The sequence below is a fragment of the Mus caroli genome, chromosome 17, assembly GCF_900094665.2.
Source record: "Mus caroli chromosome 17, CAROLI_EIJ_v1.1, whole genome shotgun sequence".
In the NCBI taxonomy this organism is placed as follows: domain Eukaryota; kingdom Metazoa; phylum Chordata; class Mammalia; order Rodentia; family Muridae; genus Mus; species Mus caroli.
The window spans coordinates 28,386,306-28,406,305 of NC_034586.1; the positions used below are offsets into that span (position 1 = coordinate 28,386,306).

The following is a 20,000-nucleotide window of genomic DNA, read 5'->3' on the forward strand; positions in this document are numbered from 1 at the left end:
TCCCTCCCTTCCTTCCTTCTTTTCTTTTTTTTTTGGTTTTTCGAGACAGGGTTTCTCTGTGTAGCCCCGGCTGTCCTGGAACTCACTTTGTAGACCAGACTGGCCTCGAACTCAGAAAGCCACCTGCCTCTGCCTCCCAAGTGCTGGGATTAAAGGCGTGCGCCACCACACCTGGCTTAGGCTTCATTTCTAGGCACTGAAAAAAAAATTAGAGAACTCTGCAGGCAGAAAAATCCAGGGAGAATGTTCTTCAAGCACAGCTGGATTCAGGTCTGAAAAATGCTGCTGAGCCATTCTCTCTTATTTCCTTCCTCCTCTGGGATGGCTTCGTTCTCAAGTGGGAAAAAATTCCCTGTGGTTCCAGAAAGAGTTCTTACCTTTGCCTCATTTGGGCGATAGGACAGATTCTTCATCCACCACTGTGACTTGATTGTCTCATAATATTTTTTATACATAAAATGACAGACAACCAGTACATGCAATCAGAGTGCAGTCTTACACAGAAACAAAGTAAAAATAGACATATGTGTCTTCATAGCTCTTTCTTAAATGAAAGCAAAAGGCTAGAAGATGAAAGTAATTTGTGTACTTAAACTACAATCTCTATTTTTTGGTCCTTGGCAAAACAGCTCAAGTAACGAACTAGAATAAAATTGTGGGATCTGCTGGATATAGTGTGCACGGCTTTAAGGCTACAAGTACAGAGGCAGGCAGATCTCTGCATTCAAGGCCAACTGGTCTACAGATTTATCTTTTCACAAGTAAACAAATAAACAAGCAAACCAATGTAATGACTATTGTGTCATAGGATTCAAAATGTAGCATGGCCACACATTATTACAATCATTCATCATTTTTATGGGGTCATTCGCACAATCAGATCAGTTTATCGGGACCTTTCTCAAGAGGTTGTTAGCTAGGAGTGGAGGTTATGACATCTGCTCTCTCAGAGTTGTGAGGTAGACCAGACCGACCAGAACTGAACAGAACTGGAAGGTTTAGAGTTCAGGAAACTGGTGCTGAAAGAGGCACACGACACGCGAAGGACTCCACCCATCTTCATTCAGTGTCTTACTGCTTTAGCCCCTTCTCAGGACTTTAAGCTGGAAAGTGACTTAGGAAGAAGAGAGGGTCAGTACCTCAGAAGATCTGATGGATCAGCTGTGTCTGGTTGGTCCTGAAGCTGCCTGATGGCTGGAGGGGGGCAGTGGTAGCTCTTCAAGGGGACCACATGGGGGTAGAAACCTGTGGTCTCTGAGGATGGGGAGCCCCGAACGCTAATAACTTAATGCCTAGCATGGTGTAAAGGAGGATACATGGGTCATATTTAAATCCTATCTGGGGTTATCTGAAGGGCACAATTAGATCATATCAGACCTTTGTATTATATTATATCATCTCAGGGAAGATATATATGTTGTGGTCATAATTATGTGCAGAGCATGTCAGGACATGTCAGAGAGTTGGAACAGACATCGTGTCCCAGGTCTCTGTTAAACATCTTATTTAGGGTGTGGCATTTAGATGTGGGAGACACGATGAACCATGCCGCTGTAGCCTGGTCTGGCTCTGCCTCACCTCCTTCCTCTTCCCTTCTTTCTTTGTCCCTGTTCCCTTCCTGCCTTTTTGTGCCTGGAGGGGAAGTGCACAACCCTGGTTTGGGGCTGGGAATCTCCACCCACTCCTGAAGTTCATCTTTAACCTCTCCATGGTCCTGGATTGTCTTCCTTTGTGACAGCTGCGGTGGCCCCTAAGGAAATGATTTTCTATGGCTTCCTGAAGCCCTGGCTGGGTGAGTACTGAGGTCCAGGTCAGGAGATACCCTTCTGGGCCAGGGGAAGGTGCTACCCTTACTTTCTGCCATCACTGCCCTCCCAGGGGACGGACTGTTGGTGAGTGCTGGTGAGAAATGGAGCCGCCAACGCCACCTGCTGACACCTGCCTTCCACTTTGACATCCTGAAGCCCTATATAAAAAATTTTAATAAGAGTGTGAACATCATGCATGTAAGTTTGTGTGTATATGTGTATGAGATAATTTCTTTTTAACATTAAAATCATGTATGTAAATGTAAAATTATATATAAAACATAGAAATATATATATATATATATTTGAGATAGGGTTATATATATATATATTTTTTTTTTTTTTTTGAGACAGGGTTTCTCTGTGCAGAACTCATAGAGATTATTCTATGGAACTCATAGAGATCTTTCTGCCTCTGCCTTCTGAGTGCTAGGATTAAAGGCATTTGCCACCACTGCTTGATTGTATATTTGTTGTATGTATATTGGAGTTTTGCCTGCATGTGTGACTATATTTAGTCATACCACTTGGCTCCTCTCTCTCTCTCTCTCTCTCTTGTTGTTGTTGTTGTTGTTGTATGTGTATTGGAGTTTTGCCTGAATATATGACTGTGCTTATAGAATTCAGAAGAGGACATTGGATCTCCTGTAACTGGAGTTAAAGACAGTTGTGAGTCACTATGACTATGTAGGTAATGAGAATAAAGCCCGAGTCCTAACAAGTATTCTTACATATGCCATGTCTGCAGCCCCATATGGGGTGATTTCTGTAACCATATAGCAGTTAACATTTATTGACTGTCTACTATGAAACAGAAATATTATGCCAGTTCCATGATCTGTGTTGTTGTCTGTGGTAATTTTCACACTGCCGTGAGGTAGAAATGGCTATGGAAGTTATCTTATGGATGATGAAGGCAGGGAGCTCATCCAAGTTCAGGAGCCATAGGAGAGGGAGTGTGAGTGGTGGAGCAGCCATTGAACTATGGCATATGGGGCAGCAGATGAGGTCAAATGATGTTGCAAGATATTTGATCCCCACGATTGTGAGCCGGAAAAACCTTGTTGTGGTGTGTCTCAGCTTTAGCACTCACTTTTTATCCAGGAGATTTCAGTTTATTGTAAACAAGTAGTTGTAGGGTGGCCCAACCTTAGCACACACCTTTAACCCAAGAGCTTTCTGTAGACAAGAGATAAATTAAGTCGAGGATAGGTCTATTGAACAGAACAAGGCAGAACAAACAGCCAGCTGACGGGGAGTGAACCTCAGGGAGTAGAAAGGAGGGACGTTGAGGAAAACGGTGTTCAAGACAACATGGAAGGTTTTTTTGTTTTTTTTTTTTTTTTCTTCTGGGATGTAGGAACTTCAGATGGGTACTTTCTCTGCCTGTCTGAGCTAGCTAATAGTGTCTGGCTCCTGAATTTTCATTGGTAAAATTGAATGGCTGGGATTTCTGCTTTTAGAACAACAAAATGAATTGATGCTGAACGTTTAGCAAGTGGGAACTAGGAGAGGGAAATGCGCCGACCAAAAAGCATACAGAAGTTAGACTTGAACTCAAAGACTTGCGTCTTCCACCTAAGTCTGGCCTATTCTGGAAGGCCTGGGGCAGAGGCCCCAGTGGGGTTTGTATGTGTGTGTGTGTGTGTGTGTGCCTACCCTGGTGTTTGGAGTTGACCGGGGCTCAGGAGCCAAGGCCTAGTTCTGCTCCCTTCTCTGGCCAGGCCAAGTGGCAGCGTCTGACCACCAAGGGAACTGCCTGTCTGGACATGTTGGAACACATCAGCCTCATGACCTTGGACAGCTTGCAGAAATGTGTCTTCAGCTTTGACAGCAACTGTCAGGAGTGAGTCACGATCTTTGCCTGGGAACCTGAGCATGGATGAAAGGAGCAGGAGGTTGGGAAGGAGTGGGTCCCCATCAGCCATAGCGCACCAGGACCAGCCGTCTCAGGATGCTAAGGAGCTGGGGAGCGGGGTCTTCAGCAGTGGTGAGTACCGAATGGTCTGGGAGACTGTTTCCAGGGATAGCACATTTATTGAGATAGCAGGCCTTAGCTTATACAGCTAGAGTCAGGGGGTAGAGAGGGAAAAAGACAAGGGAGGAAGTGCTGCAGCAGGGGTAGGGACCTTTCAAGCATATCAGCTAGGTTAGCAGGCTGCCAATCACATGATTTCTGAGAAGCCAACTCGCTGCCTGGGAAACAGAAGTTTAACTGGCGTTATCATGTTGTAGCCTTTGTCTCTAAGGAGTTTGAGTAGGCCCAAGCCTGATTTGGGTAAGGAGCAGCCCCACTCCTGCTGTGCTGTCTGAGAGATGTCTGGAGTTTGGGCAGCACTCTGCATGCATATTCACACATGTATACCATTACATGTACATCAGGCAACTACATGAACGTGTACATGGGAGAAATACACACAGTATATACACATACTGAAAAAAGGTCTGATTTATTTAATCTAAGCTGATAGTAATCATGGGGAGTTAAAAGTACCTCGCTCTTTCTCTCTCTAACATGGAGTTAAAGAGTGCCCCACTCTCATGGCCTTTCTGCGTTAGTTAAGTTTCTGTTGCTGTGATGAAATACTACGATCTTAGAGCAGAAACTGTATGTTTTGGATTTCAGTTTTAAAGGGGAAGTCCATAATGACAACGAAGTCATGGTGGCTGAAGCAGGAAACTGATCACATTTCAACTGCACTCAGAGAGCAGAGGGCACACCCTGCAGGTGGGGCTATACAGTCTCAAAGTCCACTCCTCCAAAAAGGCTCCCATCCTGAAAGTTCTATAAGCTCCCCAAAATTTCATCAAATGGGGACCAAATGTTTCAATACATGAGCCTCTAGGATATACTTCTCCTCAAACTATCTCCCTTCTTCCTGTCCTTGCTTCCGTCCTTGCTTCCTTCTCTCCTTCCTCCCTTTCTTCCTTCCTTCTCTCCTTCATTCCAGAATTTATTTTACTATGCTGTCTAGGCTAGCTTGGAACTGAGTAGGTACTTCAGGGTAGATTTGAATTCATGACCCTTCTGCTTCCATTGTCCAAATGTTGGGACCACAGTCACAAGTCACCATGTCCAGCTAGTGGACAGATCTTAAGACTGTTGTATACCTAGCAAGAAGGGCTCAAATGGAGATTCTCAGTTTTCCAACCGGGAGTCATAGTCACAGCTGAGATTGGACCCAGTAGAGGAGTGTCATGCAGTCACAGGATGCAAGGGACCTGAAGAGGAGGACAGGAACTTGATACAGAGAACAGGACAGGGTCGTAAGAAATCAGGAAAGAAAAGATGGAACAGATGCTGAATGAAAGCGATATAGGAACAGTGCCGTATCTTCCTTCCCATCCCGGAGCACAAGGCTATTCACGGGAAGCAGGAAGGAGAGAGAGGTTTGATTGGCCTGATCCGATAAATCCTGGTCCTGGAACTCTGGATGAAACTTCTCTGAGGTTTCGTGTGTGTCACATCTCTTCTCTCTGGCCTGCCTTGCAGGTCTCCCAGTGAATATATTGCTGCTATTCAGGAGCTCAGCTCCCTCATAGTGAAACGGCACCACCAGCTCTTCCTGTACCTTGACTGTCTGTATTTCTGCACTGCTGATGGGCGGCGCTTCCGCGAGGCCTGCGACCTGGTGCACAACTTCACAGATGCTGTCATCAGGGAGAGACGGCGCACTCTCTCCAGCCAAAATCTTGATGAGTTCCTGAAGTCAAAGACTAAGTCCAAAACCCTGGACTTCATCGATGTGCTCTTATTGGCCAAGGTGTGCTCATGTAGGATCTGAACTGAGAACTTACCAAGAACCTTGACATGGAATGTTAGAAGTTAGACTTGATCAAGAGAAAGCAATAGATGGAGTTTACAGTAACTAAGGACATTTTAGAGGTGACTCTGTTGAACATTGTATGAAGGAACAAACAACAGGAAATTGACAAGGAAACTGCAGGGACAGGCTCTGGAGTGGATAGGGAAGATATCCTGTGTGCCCAGTGGATATCAGAGCCTGTCTCAGATCAGCATCAGGAGCTCTCAGACATGGAATGAGTTGAGGGTCTTGTTTTGTCTTCAGGATGATCATGGAAAGGAGCTGTCAGATGAGGACATCCGAGCGGAGGCTGACACCTTTATGTTTGGAGGTGAGAGTCCCTGTGTAGGGCTACATTGAGGGCAAGAGCCAGTCAATTCCAATTAGGTATTGTGGGGAGATACCAGATCTTCCATTCTATCCATCCACTGCTTTGCTGGGGACATGGATGCCCAAGTACTATTTTGGTGCTAAAGCTGTCCGGACACCCAGACCTTCCTGTCTGTCCCACAGGCCATGACACCACAGCCAGTGCACTCTCCTGGATCCTGTACAACCTGGCGAGGCACCCAGAATACCAGGAGCGCTGCCGGCAGGAGGTTCAAGAGCTGCTGAGGGGCCGAGAGCCCGAGGAGATTGAATGGTGAGTTGGTGAGTCTAGAGCCATGAGCATAGCTATGAGTGGGAATGGTAGGTGGGTTTTTTTTTTTTTTTTGTAAAATAACATTTAATTATTTGTTTATTTGTTTGCTTGCGTGTGTGTGTGTGTGTGTGTGCGTGTGTCAGGTTGGGAGTGTGTATGTGCCAAGTACCCATGTGGGGGTCAGAGGACCTTTCAGGGATTGGTTCTCTCTTTCTACTATGTGCATTCTAGGAACTGAACCTGGCTTGTCAGAGTCAGCAGCCAGTTTCTTTCTCTGAGGAGCTACCCACCTGGCCTGGTTTGGTGTTTTGGGTTATATAGTTCAAGCTGGCCTTGAACTCCTCCACCTCCTCTGCTGTGTCTACCTCCTGGGATTGCCCGACAAGCTAGGACATGGCTTCTTAAATCTCTACTGGCTGATCCCTGGGAATTCCTAGATCATATCCTCTATCTACTTTTCTCTTGGGTTATGTATCCTTTGCTTGTTGCTTGCACGATTTACACACACACACACACACACACACACACACACACACACACACACACACACACACGACAACAGACAGACAGGATCCTAGAGACCCGTGAATGACTCTTTTGAATACTATTGTGGTCCATGGTATCTTTTTTTTTTTTTTTTTNTTTTGAGACAGTGTTTCTCTGTGTAGCCCTGGCTGTCCTGGAACTCACTTTGTAGACCAGGCTGGCCTTGAACTCAGAAATCCTCCTGCCTCTGCCTCNNNAGTGCTGGGATTAAAGGCGTCAGCCACCACTGCCTGTTTTTTTTTTTTTTTTGTTAAGATTTATTTATTATTATATCTAAGTACACTGTAGCTGTCTTCAGATACACCAAAAGAAGGTGCCAGATCTCATTACCATGAGGTTGCTGGGATTTGAACTCAGGACCTTCGCCATGGTATCTTAAGACATATAGATTGTTGATTTCTGTGAATAACATACTCCCTCTTCCTTCTGGTATTTAAGTTTAAGCTTTTGGTGTTCTGTCATAAAGCTGTCACTTGTGCTATTTTATTTGGACTTTTAATTTTTTTTTATTCTCCTCAGTCAGTCTGGTAAGGATCTGAGACGTGGGTACAGAATTGCAGTCAGTCAGTGGTGCTCTCTCCACTAGTTCAGGTGTGGTTAACAATACATGCTGCACGTTTATTCTCACACAAATACATGATAGTGGAAAATTCCGTCCTAGTCAGAACAGACAAATATTTATTTTTAACTTACTCACTTTAAAAAAGATTGACTTTTATTTCTGTCTCTGTGTGGGTGTGTACAGGTGAGTGGGCATGAGTGCCCTTGAAAGCCAGAGGGTGTCAAATCCCCTGGAGCTGGAGTAGCAGCTAGTTATGAGCTGCTCTGTGTGGGTGCTAGGAAGTGAAGCGGGATCCTCCAGGACAGTGCTGAGCACTCTTACTAAGCTTGTTCAGACAGTCGCCCTAAGCTCAGGCTGGCTGTCACCTCAGTGGAGCCTAAGCTGGTCTCTCAGGCTGGCTGTCACCTCAGTGGAGCCTAAGCTGGAGTCTCAGGCTGGCTGTCACCTCAGTGGAGCCTAAGCTGGAGTCTCAGGCTGGCTGTCACCTCAGTGGAGCCTAAGCTGGTCTTGAAGTGTTGATCTTCCTCTTCCACCTTCTGAGTCTTGAGTGCCTCCATTTAATCTTTAAAGGCCTCTCATGTTAAATAAATGAAAAAAAAAACAGTTAAAGATATCCTCTTTGTTTCTGGTAATGGTATCTTTCAATAAGTATGGTTTCAAAAAAGGAAATATTTCCAAAATATGAATATGAAGTTAATTTCTCCACTATTTTTTTGTTTTGGTTTTCTAATGCTTTAATCTTTGATTTGGAGTTAAGCATTGTGGCTCCCTCTTGTTCTCTTAGCACTTATGAGGTGGCGGCATGAGGATCAGGTCAAAACCATCCTTGCCTATACAGGGAGTTCAAGGCCAGCATGGGCTACATGAGACCTTGCTGACAAAAACAAAAACAGAATATATCCAGGCATGGTGGCACATAGGACTTAAAAGGCAAGTGGAGCTCTGAGTTCAAGGCCAGTCTGGTTTACAGGGAGTTCTGTGCTAGCCAAGGTTACATAGTGACACCTTATGCCAAAACAAAGTAAAATCCATAAAACATGCCTGGGGTGATGGCTCTGTGGGTAATGTACTTGCTGATAGTATGAGGACTTCAGTTTGAGTTCCCAGACTCCATGTAAAAGGCTATCCCAGCACTGGAACACGGGAGCAGGAGATGGGATTATGCTGGCCAGTCAGTCAAGTCAAAATACGCAGTTCTCTTGTTCAGTGAGAGACACTGTCTCAATACCGAAAATGTAGAGGGATAGAGGAAGATGCTCAAGGGTGACCTCTGGCTTACATAACACATACCCACACAAATAAAAATAATGAACAAATATTTTTGATTCATCTTAAATTAACTTTGTTTTTAGACTCATGATCACAGTGAAGCAGTAAGGGTTTCAACAAGTGGCAGTGAGGCTGGCCAGTACTGTTTATGCATTACAGGTGTGTGTGTGTGTGTGTGTGTGCGCGCGCCCGTGTGTGTGAAGTCCATGGCATGTGTGGAGGTTAGAAGACAACTCTTGGATAGGAATTGGTTCTCTCTTCATACTTTGTGTGGTCTGGCTACTGAATTCAGGTCGTTGAACATGGGTGCTAGCCCTCTAATTACAAGTATTCTAGCAGGCTAGGTCTTTATTTTTACACCCTGGATAATTACGTGGTGGTTTCTTAGGGACGACCTGGCCCAGCTGCCCTTCCTGACCATGTGCATCAAGGAGAGTCTGCGGCTGCATCCCCCAGTCACGGTCATTTCCCGTTGCTGCACCCAAGACGTTGTGCTTCCAGATGGCCGGGTCATCCCTAAAGGTATGGACTGTATGGGGAGGTGGCTCCTGATGGCCCCCAAGGGGCCAGCACTGACTTTTTTCTTGTCCAAAAGGAACCGACTGTGTCATCAGCATCTTCGGGGTTCATCACAACCCTGAAGTCTGGCCAGATCCTGAGGTGCGACACCTCCCACTCTCTAATTCTGGGACCCGGGGAAGAGGTGTGGCCCTTACCTGGAAAACCAGATCTGTTACTCTTCTGTTTCCATGTCCATCTTTTCTGGGACTGTCTCCATGTGAATAGAGACGCGACCCATAAGCCTAGTCTTGGTTGGCCTGCAGGTCTATGATCCCTTCCGCTTCGACCCAGAAAACCCACAGAAGAGGTCTCCTCTGGCTTTTATTCCCTTTTCTGCAGGGCCCAGGTGAGGTGAGAGGGCTTGGGGTGACTGAGGGGCTGACAGCTGGGAAAGGGGAACTTGGGATGGTCAGGTTCTGGGTCTCCTTCTTGCCCTCTACTCAGGGTATGTGCAAAGATCTAGAAATCCCGGGGTGGAAAGTGAAAGGTGGGGGCCCTGTGCTCAGAGTCCTGTCCCGATCTGTTTTGGGCGCTGAGTCTGAGAGAACTATGGGACTGGTGACAACACAACACTTGGCGTCCCAGGAGCTTCAGCGCACCGCACCTTCTGCCTCTCAGGCTGGCGAGGCGAGACAGGGACCAGGTCAAGTTCAAACCTTGAGGGCTGGTTAAGTCTCAGTGCAGTAAGAGTCCCCAACCTGTCCTCCCGCAGGAACTGCATAGGACAGACTTTCGCCATGAGCGAGATGAAGGTGGCACTGGCGCTGACTCTGCTGCGCTTCCGCGTCCTGCCAGGTGACAAGGAGCCGCGCCGGAAGCCAGAGTTGATCCTGCGCGCAGAGGGCGGGCTGTGGCTGCGGGTGGAGTCTCTGAGCAAGGGCACTCAGTGACCAGGTCTACTACTGTCCCAGTCACTTTCCTCTGCCAATCCCAGAATAAGCGGAGTTTCACCCAGAGCCATCAGAGGGCGCTGCAGGACAACACAGACTGTCTGGAAGCCTGGCTGAGAAGAGACTGGGGCTGCTGTCTGAGTCCAAGGGCCTTTCTGGGTAGCCTACAGGGCCTGCAGACTGATGAGAGTTTCATGCATCCAAGCTCAAGAACGGCCTTTATTCTTTTGGCGATAGGGAGGCCCCATAGATGTTTGAGCAGGAGAATACAACGTTTACTGGCAGATTTGGGGCAGTTTTCTTTTTTCTTTTGTTTTTGAGACAGGGTCTCAGCTTTTAGTGGATATAGCAGGCTGGTCTTTAACTTGTATCAAGTCTCTGTTCTAACCACCCAAGCGGTGCAATTAGAAAGTGGGCCACTGTGCCTGTTATATCTGAAGGGCTGTTTATTAGAAATGAAGGGCAGCTCCCCAGGGGAGAAGCCTGGGAGCCCCTCCAAATGATATTAAATGATGTCCACGGCTTGTGATGGCTAAGGCCACTGAGGCAGCTTCAATTTAAAATGACCTCACGCTGACAGGCTTCCTGTGTGGTGGTGTCCTTTCATTCCCACTTACTCCTCTTGGGGCTGGGGGGTGGTGGTGGGGTGGCTCCATGGAGAGACAGGTGGATCCCAGCGCCTCACTGGCCAGCCAGACTTGCTGAATCAGAGCTGCAGGTTCAGTAAGAGATTCTATCTCAGGAAGTTAAGTTGGATGTGATGAATGAAGACACCTGACATAAACTTCTGGCTTCCCTATGTCTGTATGTGTTTCAACACAACACACACACACACACACACACACACACACACACACACACTTAACTTTTCTGACTCTTCTAGGATTTGATTTTCTTCCTCCTACCCGGAAGTCATTGAAACATTTTCATGACTTGAAGACTAGTCTGGGCTCTATAGAAAATTTGAGACCAGCATTGAGAGACCTTGTCTCAAAAGTTAAAAACCAGAGTTTTACATATTTTTGCTTGTGAGAAATGACTTTAGATGGGCTGGAGAGATGGCTCATCCGTTAAGAGCATTGCCTGCTCTTTCAGAGGTCCTGAGTTCAATTCCCAGCAACCACAGGGTGGCTCACAGCCATCTCTTATGGGATCTGATACCCTCTTCTAGTGTGTTTGAAGACAATTACAGTGTACCCATATACATAAAATAAATAAATCTTTAAAAGAAGAAAAAAATGAGGAATTACTTAGGAGGAAAAAAGTATGATTTTAAAAAATATTCCTTTAGTGTTCTGTTTATATGTATAGAGTGTCTTTGGGGTTTTGGTAGCAATCTGCTTGAAGCCCAGGCCTTGAACGTGTTAGGGAAATCCTCCCCCAGTGAGCTATATGCTCTTGCTGACAGTGCGTTAAGGAATATTGTGAGCTACCCCTCTGTTAATTGTAGGAGGTTGCCTATAAATGTAGGAATTTGCACTTTGGGCAGGGTTCCGCAGGACTGGGTTTCTTAGTCACTATTATCTAGGGTGGCTCATCTCAGGGGGAAGGGACCAGTTTCCAAGATGGCTGACTCTCATGATGGACTGTCCTTTCAGATAGAGAGTCTCCACAGGGCTGATTGGTCTTCCCTTTTATATGTATGCTGGGGCCAAGAGTGTGTATTCCAGTGGGGGTGCAAAGGAAATTATACTTTATGACATAAACTTCACTATCCAAGAAGTTATGGATGCTCTATAGAGTCAAGGAGAGTGAGATTAGGCCACATTCCAGAATCAGACAGCATTCTACACAGAAACAGAATCAAAACATCTCTCACTCTCTCTCCTCTCTCTCTGTTTCTCTCTCCCTCCCTTCTTATATGTGCCCAGAGGGTGAGGCAGTTTGAGCCACATGATGAGCCTGCTGGGAATCAAACTAGGGTCCTCTGCAAACGTAGTACATATTCCTAACCTCTCAGTCAATTCCCCAGCCCCAGTTTCTTATTTCCCATAGAAAAGTTTCCAATATGGGTATTAATTTCTACAGAGAGTTCTGATGTGAGTTTAAGTATTTAACTCATTAATAGCCTTTGTATATGTCCAAGAGTTCATGTGTGCAAGTGTGCATTTCTGCATGTGAAGGTCAGAGGAAAATCTAGATCGATATCCACTATTCCACTGGCTTTGAGATAGGCACTCTTAGTTTCTGCTGCCCTTGGTTATACAGAGCCAGGTCTCAACCTATGGGTGGTCGTGACCTCATTGTCAGATACCAAAGGCCATTGGAAAACACATATATTTACATTATGATTCATAACATAGTAAAATAACAATTATGAAGTAGCAATAACAATAATTTTATAATTGGCCTCACCAGCCGGGCGTGGTGGCGCACGCCTTTAATCCCAGCACTTGGGAGGCAGAGGCAGGCGGATTTCTGAGTTTGATGCCAGCCTGGTCTACAAAGTGAGCTCCAGGACAGCCAGGGCTATACAGAGAAACCCTGTCTCAAAAAACCAAAAAAAAAAAAAAAAAAAAAAAATTGGCCTTACCACAACATGAAGAACTATATTACAGGGCCACAGCCTTAGGAAGGTTGAGAACCAGTCTCAAGAGATTCTCCTGTCTCCACTTCCCATCTACCCACAGGGGTGCAATGGGGGTTAACAAACATTTCACCTTTGTCCTACAAGCTCTAATTTTGATCTAAAGCAAAATGCATTCGTTCAGTTCCTAAACCTGCCATCATTTAGAGTAATCCCAACACTTACTCAAAAGTTCCTAGTCCACAGTTCCTAAGAGATGCGAGGGGAACCCTTCATTGTGAGGCCTAATAAGAAACAAACAACAAACTAAAAACCCACCTACTAACATATTTCATGTATAAACATCAGAGTCCAATAGAGATAGAGTAATGTGGGCTAAGAAAGGTAAAATAGGAATAGAAAAATTTAAAATGCAAGACTGAATCGTACAACAAACATCCCTGTAGCTTCATATCCAGCACCTAGGGTGCCTGACAGCACCATCACTGCTCCAGCAGCCATTGGGAGCTTCGCCCCTTCTACTGCTTCTTGCAGCAATGAGGGTTGTTTTTTTTGGGAGGGGGAGAAAGGGAGGGAAGGGTTACTTCAAGTTTGTCTGAAGGATTTCACAGTAGGTATCTTATTCTCCTGACATCTTCCAATATCCTGAGGCCCCCATGTCAACTAAGCATTCAGATTCTCAGCAGTCTGCACCACCTTTCAAGGCCATAGTGAGGCACTGCCTGGCTTCAGTGGCTTTCTTGTAGCCAGGTGCAAGCCTTCAAGCCTCCCCCTCCTCCTATAGCTTTCATGCTTGCAGAAGCTGTAGTATGTGACCTTGCTGACAGGTTCTGCTGCCTCCAATGGCTTCTGTGTTTTTAAAGTTGGTTCTGGAAAAATGGTTCCCTAGGTGAATTACTTCGGCAGAAGTGAATCACTCTAGCAGCAATCTCAGTTAAGAGTTCCCCCTTTCAAATGTAGTTATGCTGTCTCAAGATGGAGCCGTCAGTGGATGGGGTCTTCCCTTCAAGACACCTGCCCCATTGTCCCAGTCAGGATAGGAGGTTTCTCCTTAATGGGTTAATCTGAGCATGACAGCTGTTTTCTCCTCCCCTCCCCCAACACCTTGTCTGCAACTTCAAACTCTCTCACACTGCTTTCTGTGCACACTGCATGAGGCCATGTCTCTCTGTTCTGCTCACTGCTCTTTCACAGGAGACCTGGACAATAGCAATGAGCAGTAAGTATAGTACAACCTGAATATAGTCCATCCTTAGGTTTCTTCTGCCATCAAATCAGTCCATGGCTTGAATGCAGCCTCATTCAAGTTCTCAGGGCATGAACAGAATGAAGCCAATGATTGTCCTGTGGCCCAGTTTTCAAAGGAGTCCTGTTCCCCTCAGAAGTTTTACTATCCCCATCTTCATTGTCCATATTTGCATCAGCATTGTGGTTCTCTGAACACCAATCAGTGTTATAAGCTTAGAGTTATAGGTCAGAAATTCACCAGTATGACCATGAATAAGTTTTAACAAATAAGAGGCATAGGCATAAATTGTTCTCAATCTGCCTTAATAAAGGTTAAATCTCCCCTCTAGCCCACTACCCAGCAGATGTAGTGGAAAAGAACGGCTATTATAGTATACAGTGAAGTGCACCTGGGAGGCAGAGACAGGCAGATTTCTGAGTTTGAGACCAGCCTGTTCTACAGAGTGAGTTCTAGGACAGCCAAGACTATACAGAGAAACCCTGTCTCAAAAACCAAACTAAACCAAATCAAACCAAGAAAAAAAAAAGGAAATAATAATTTGGATGATTCCTGTCTTTGTTGTTCTCTATCCAGAAAATAGCAAACACCAAACCTGAATCAGCACCTGTGGATGAGTCTACTTGGCAGACACCATCCTGGAATCAGTAGCTTAAGTCCAGTTTGCTTGGTAGGCACCACACGCGAATCAGCAAGGGCAGTTCAATCCAGAAGAAACCAAAGGCCTCACCAACCTGTCTGCATCCACTGTGGAAGCAACAGGAAGCAGCAGGAACCTCATGAGTTCTTTGGCGAGTTTATCTCCATCAAGTCACCAGCAGTGAAGGTCAACAACACAATGTAAAGCCAGCCAGCACATGCATGTCATCAGTAAAGAACAGAGAGACAGAGCAGTGCAAACCAATACTCTGGAATCGCATTTATATTTCTTCTAAACATTAAGTGTTCTTTCACATGTCTGTTTCAGCAAAACATCCTTTTACCTGTGTGCCCCAACAAAACATTATTTGACTTACCTACTTTCCAAAGAAAACAGTAGTTTCTGCTTCACAGAGACTTTATTAAGAGGCCATGGATACTGGCCACGTTCATACCTAAACTTCAGGCACAGAATATGGTGCTAAATTACATTAGTCAAGGACTGATAGGGGAAAACTCTCAAAGCTACACACTTCTTCCCTTATTGTATCCAGAGGCATTTATTCTGGCTTACTTCCTGATACATATGCCCTGACCACATGTGATCAAACACATCCTGTGCAACTGGGACAACTGACCTTGTTTACTGAAGTGAAAACATGTGGTTTGTCATCTTACATGAAAAAAGCTGTAGAGAGAATCTCTGTGTACTGTGTGGAAAAATCACCTGTCAATAGCTGGGGAACATAGTCCTGGGATGAAGTTGGCCACATTTAGAGTGGGTCTTTGCTCTAAGTTCAGCCTTTTTGACAGACTCTTATAGACACTCCCAGGAGTCATTTTCCATGGAGATTGTAGACCCAGAAAGATGGCCGTGATGATTGACCATTGTGACTGTTACATCAGGGTCTAGGACTATTCATCTGAAGACATGACGTATATCCTGCATTTATCTTATTGTATGTAGCCGAGGTTGACCTTGAGTTTTATTCCTCTTGCATCCACCTCCCAGATTGCCTGATGATAGGTGTAACCCTTGGTTTATTTATAGCTTAGCAGGTTTATTTTTGGAACTGGCATCTGTTATTATGGGGTTGGCAGCACCAAAGTCTAAGGCCCTAGACACCTGGTAAGACTTTAGACAGATGCTTTAGCTGAGGTTTTAGACAAAGTTCCTTCATGACTGTTGCAGTCAAGGTTTGCTCTCAGGTCCTTTCAGTACTCAGTGTCCTGAGGAGGTAATCAGTGTCCTCTGTTCTCAACTCCAGCAGTCTGAGTTCCAGTCCTCCTGACAGAGGAGGATTTGGTTGGGACACAGGAGTAGGAGGAGCAATCCAGAGTTTAATCAGAGTGAGGAAGGAAGGGAGAACATATTCTTTGAAGAAGAGCCATTCAGGACTGAAGAGATGGCTTAGTGGTTAAGAGCACTGGCTTCTGTTCCTTAGGAGCAAGGTTCAATTTGTCCTACTTACATGGTGGCTCAGAACTTTCTGTAATTCTACTCCCAGGGGCTCTCACACTCTTTTCTTTGCAAAGCTTCTGGAATCAAGCTTGTGTGTGGTACAGATACATACATGCAGACAAAACATCTCGATACATAAATCAAATAAATAAAAGAAAAAAAAAAAGAATGCTAAGTCAAGCAGAACAGCCATGGCTTCAACTGTGACAAGTGTGGGCCTTATACTGCTCTGTTCCATACAGTCTTTCCTTGTGTCTTCTCCAGTGTGGACTCTTTTAGAAAAGTTGTGTGTTTCCTTTGGACGTTCATTTCCCTAGAATTCAGTGTCATAAGTAGTTGTGAAATTGTTAGATTTTGCCTATGCTTAACAAGTACCTGTGAAGTTGACAAATTTACTAAAAGAAAGGGAAACAACACCTCGTGAAAAATCCCCTGGGGAGGAAGTCTTGAGGTTGCTTAATTTTCATCTCTCTATTAGGGACCCCTAGCCTCCATAGTGCCTCATTTCTTGTTTGGGGAGCCCTGAGTGGGTGAGTCTGGACTTCTCCACTGACCTCTGCCCTTATCTTGCTGTATCAACCACCAATCAAGTACCCTTACATTCTGTTTCAGGACTTTGAGCTTGCTTTTATCTGCCAACCTTTGAGCTGGTCCACCCATTGTTCTTTATGTCCGCACTTTGGTGGGATATTGGCTCCTTTTATTTGTCTAATAATGGGGAGCATGGCCATGGAAGGGTTCATTGATTTTTAAGTCCATGACTTGCTGATCTGTTAAGGTCAAGTCCCCCTTTGATCCTGGGAAGACAAGTCATTGCAGCCTTGTTCATTCTTGCCTGTACCCCTGTGCTCATAGCACTTCAGTCTGACTCCTTTCCTCCTCACAAACACTCTGAACTCTGACCCATTAGCTGCCAGGTGTATTTTCCCAGCCAGGACATCTATCTCTTCAGTCTGACCATGGCTGGATTCTCTGGTCTAGTTGGAATTGCTTCTATCACGGGGCTGGGCTGCTAAGGGAGGGGACTGAATGCTGCAAGACTGTAGCCGGTGAGCAGAGGCATCCCAGAGACAGGTCTGCAGTTCTGCAGTGAGGAATTCTGCATGCTGCACTCCCACCAGTGAGATGTGCAGAGATCCCTGGGAGATGCTCAGGGAACATCCTGAACACCATCCTGGAACCTGTACTTCCTCCTTCACGCTTTTATCAGCAGACTGTTGCCCTTGGAAGGGCCCAGAGTCACCTTTGCCCTTGACTCAGAGGTGCTGCATCCTAAATGCAACCTGCCTGTGTGTGTTGCTCTGAGTCTTTCCCCTCCACTCCAGTCTGGTCCTGCCCAACTTGTTTTGGCCTGATGCCCAGGCAGGGAGGAAATGGCTGAGCCTGGGAGGGATTTGATTGGTTCTGTCCAGCCTAACCCAGCCTCCCACACAGTTCCTGCAGTTGAAGGAAACAGGGGATAAATGTTTTTTCACAGGAGTGGGGAGAAGGTCTTAGAGAACCAGCAGCTCCTGAGATAAGGTATCAACTTGGGCTCTGAGGCAAGAGAGGGTCCTGACTCTGATCAGGATGGGTTTATCAGCGTTCGGGTGGCTCCATGGAGACAACTGTCACAAGTGACCCTGGGTTCCTGGATAACCGTTTGTGCTTCAGGCAGAGCCATCCCGGACTTTCAACAGCTCTTGTCTGTGTGTTCCCTGCCTCCTTCTCTCTCTCTCATTCTGTCTCTTCCTGTATCTCCCTCCCCTTCCCTGCTCCACCCCCTGCTCTACTCTATAGTTTCTGCCCATGCTCAAAATTCTGAAGTTTTTCAGGTTCCTCTTCCAAACCTCAGAATCTCCTCCTGTGTCTGCTCAGCAGGATGCTGCGGCTAAGTGTGTCTGGGCTGGACCTGGGCTCTGTGGTGACCTCGTCATGGCATCTTCTGCTGCTTGGAGCGGCTTCCTGGATTTTGGCCAGAATCCTTGCCTGGACTTATTCATTCTGTGAGAACTGCTCCCGCCTCAGATGTTTCCCTCAGCCTCCTAAAAAAAACTGGTTTTTGGGTCACTTGGGCATGGTGAGTATGGCAGCAGATAGGCTGGGGTACCCGGGTGTATGTGTTCCCTAGGCATCAGGAAAGGTCTGGAGCCTGTAGCAGGGAGAAGCAAAGAAAGTTATTTGGGCCTCTCTCCTCATCACAATGCCACATTCATTTGTCTTTCTTTCCAAGTTGTGCTCATCACCCTTTATCTCTTCCTGCCCTGGCACCTGCCCCACTGTGAGCCACACTCTCAGCAGGACTGAGGATTCCTTAAGTTCCTGGATGTGTGTCATAGTCAGTGGATCCCATGGTGAATAGCACAGAGTAGTGGCATCCCTGGTATATTCCATTTCGCTGTTGGAATTGAGGTCTTCCTTCAGTATGTCCAAGGTCTTGCCTCCTGTCTGGATCATCTCTCTTGGTTTCAGATCAGTGTCTGTATCTCTCTGGGTTGCTACTTGCCCCGTAGGATTCAGCTGCGATTTCTTACCTCCACCTACTGTTTGGGTGCAGAAGAGAGATTGTAGTTTTTTTTTTCCCTTCCACTTCTTGGCCACTGTCCTTCCTCATCTTGCCCTCTGTCCTGAAGATGCATTAGTGGGCTCCATTATGCAAGGTAGGTCAAGGATGAGCACTTTTAAACATTGGTAGTGATTATCTGAAGTGCTTAGAGTTTGTGCATGCTAAGCAATGACTTTATTCCAAAGGCACATCACAGCATGACCATTTTTCTCTGGTCTCAGCATAATGACTAAACTTCCTACTCAGCACCCTTCCCTGGTCACCAGGTTCTCTTGCTCCATGCTGCTCCATGTTGCAGAACCACATTGTGGGATTAGATCACTCGTAATAGAGATATCATCACCAATGCCATACATTCAAGTACTGCTTCTCTCAACAGAATCCTCTTTCCTACCAACATTCTCATGGAACCATTGCTATCCAATGTCTTCTCAGCATCACCATCCTTTATCCATGCTAACCTATCAGCTTCCTTACAGTCCCCTTTCATCTCCCCATGAGTTCAGATTCTTATCAAGATTTCAAGTGTGAGGTTCTTGACAATTCATTTTTTCCTTTAGGCATTTGGAAAAGTGTTGCTTTTGATGACCCCAAACTCCCATATGTTGTGTTTTGTTATGCACAGTGATACTATAGAATCAGATGACATGTCTCCTTGCATTCTTATACCCTCTATGTGGTCTTGGTGTACTAAATCTCCTGTCTGTTGCTCCTCCTCCTCCTCTTCCTCTTCCTCTTCCTCCCCACTACTTCTTTTTTTTCTTCTCCTTCTCCTCCTCTTCCTCCTTCTCTTCTCCTCCTTCTTTGCCTTCTCCTCCTCCCCCTTCTTCTTCTTCTCCTCCTCTTCTTCCTTCTCCTCCTCATCCTCTTTTTCCTCTACTTCTTGTTCTTCCTGTTCTTGTTCTTATTTTCCTTGTTCTTCTTTTTGTTCTTCTCTTTCTCCTTCTCCCCTTCCCCTCTTCTTCCTTCTCCTACTTCTTCTACTTCTTCTAATTGTACTTATTCTACTTGTTTCTGTTCTTCGTTCTTGTTGTTCTTTTTGCTTTTCTTCTTGTTTTTATTTTTCATTTTCTACTTGTACTTTGCTTTTCTGTTTATCTTTGGCTCTCTTGGAACTTGTTCTGTACACCAGGATGACCTACCTAAAACTCACAGAGACCTGCATCTGTTTCCCAAGGGATTAAGTGCTTGTGCCAACTCCATCAGGCTTCTTCCATCTGATTATAGACACAGGGTCATTGTCATTGGCTGTTCCCTTCTCTGCTTGTTTCTCATTTCTCTTACCCTTGATTACCATGTCCCTGAGTCCTGGCTCTATCTCCTTCATTTCCTCACAGCTCTCTGGTGGCTTGTCCACCTTTCCTGGTAGCTCCTATTTGGCTCCAGAATTAAATTCTTCTTGGTCTCCTCTTTGCTCCCTGAGGTCCTTCTCTGTGCACTGCTGGATCCTCTTCCCTCTGACCTTTCCACATGACTCCTCTGTCACCTTATCCCAT

At 45.7% G+C, this 20,000-nt stretch overlaps 2 protein-coding genes across 7 annotated transcripts in view; both read left to right on the top strand.

The window, feature by feature from the left end:
• The window catches only part of LOC110312354 (cytochrome P450 4F6-like), a 25,510-nt gene extending 14,626 nt beyond the window's left edge, over positions 1–10,884 (top strand). For 4 of the 6 annotated variants that reach the window (XM_021185869.2, XM_021185870.2, XM_029471303.1 and 1 more), the window contains 10 exons: positions 1,739–1,792; positions 1,879–2,006; positions 3,533–3,654; positions 5,302–5,572; positions 5,879–5,945; positions 6,128–6,257; positions 9,023–9,156; positions 9,230–9,294; positions 9,459–9,541; positions 9,908–10,884. In XM_021185869.2, the coding sequence (XP_021041528.1) occupies positions 1,739–1,792; positions 1,879–2,006; positions 3,533–3,654; positions 5,302–5,572; positions 5,879–5,945; positions 6,128–6,257; positions 9,023–9,156; positions 9,230–9,294; positions 9,459–9,541; positions 9,908–10,085 (1,232 nt within the window). In that variant the 3' untranslated portion in view covers positions 10,086–10,884. Of the gene's footprint in view, positions 1–1,738; positions 1,793–1,878; positions 2,007–3,532; positions 3,655–5,301; positions 5,573–5,878; positions 5,946–6,127; positions 6,258–9,022; positions 9,157–9,229; positions 9,295–9,420; positions 9,547–9,907 lie in introns of those variants that run through there. The other 2 variants (XM_029471304.1, XM_029471305.1) reach the window with 2 other exon arrangements.
• A 6,463-nt stretch (positions 10,885–17,347) lies between these two features.
• LOC110312474 (cytochrome P450 4F5) overlaps positions 17,348–20,000 on the top strand; it is a 185,987-nt gene continuing 183,334 nt past the window's right edge. The window contains exons 1-2 of the mRNA XM_029471053.1: positions 17,348–17,480; positions 17,817–18,018. Coding sequence (XP_029326913.1) covers positions 17,821–18,018 — 198 coding nt within the window. The 5' untranslated portion in view covers positions 17,348–17,480; positions 17,817–17,820. The remainder of the gene's footprint in view (positions 17,481–17,816; positions 18,019–20,000) is intronic.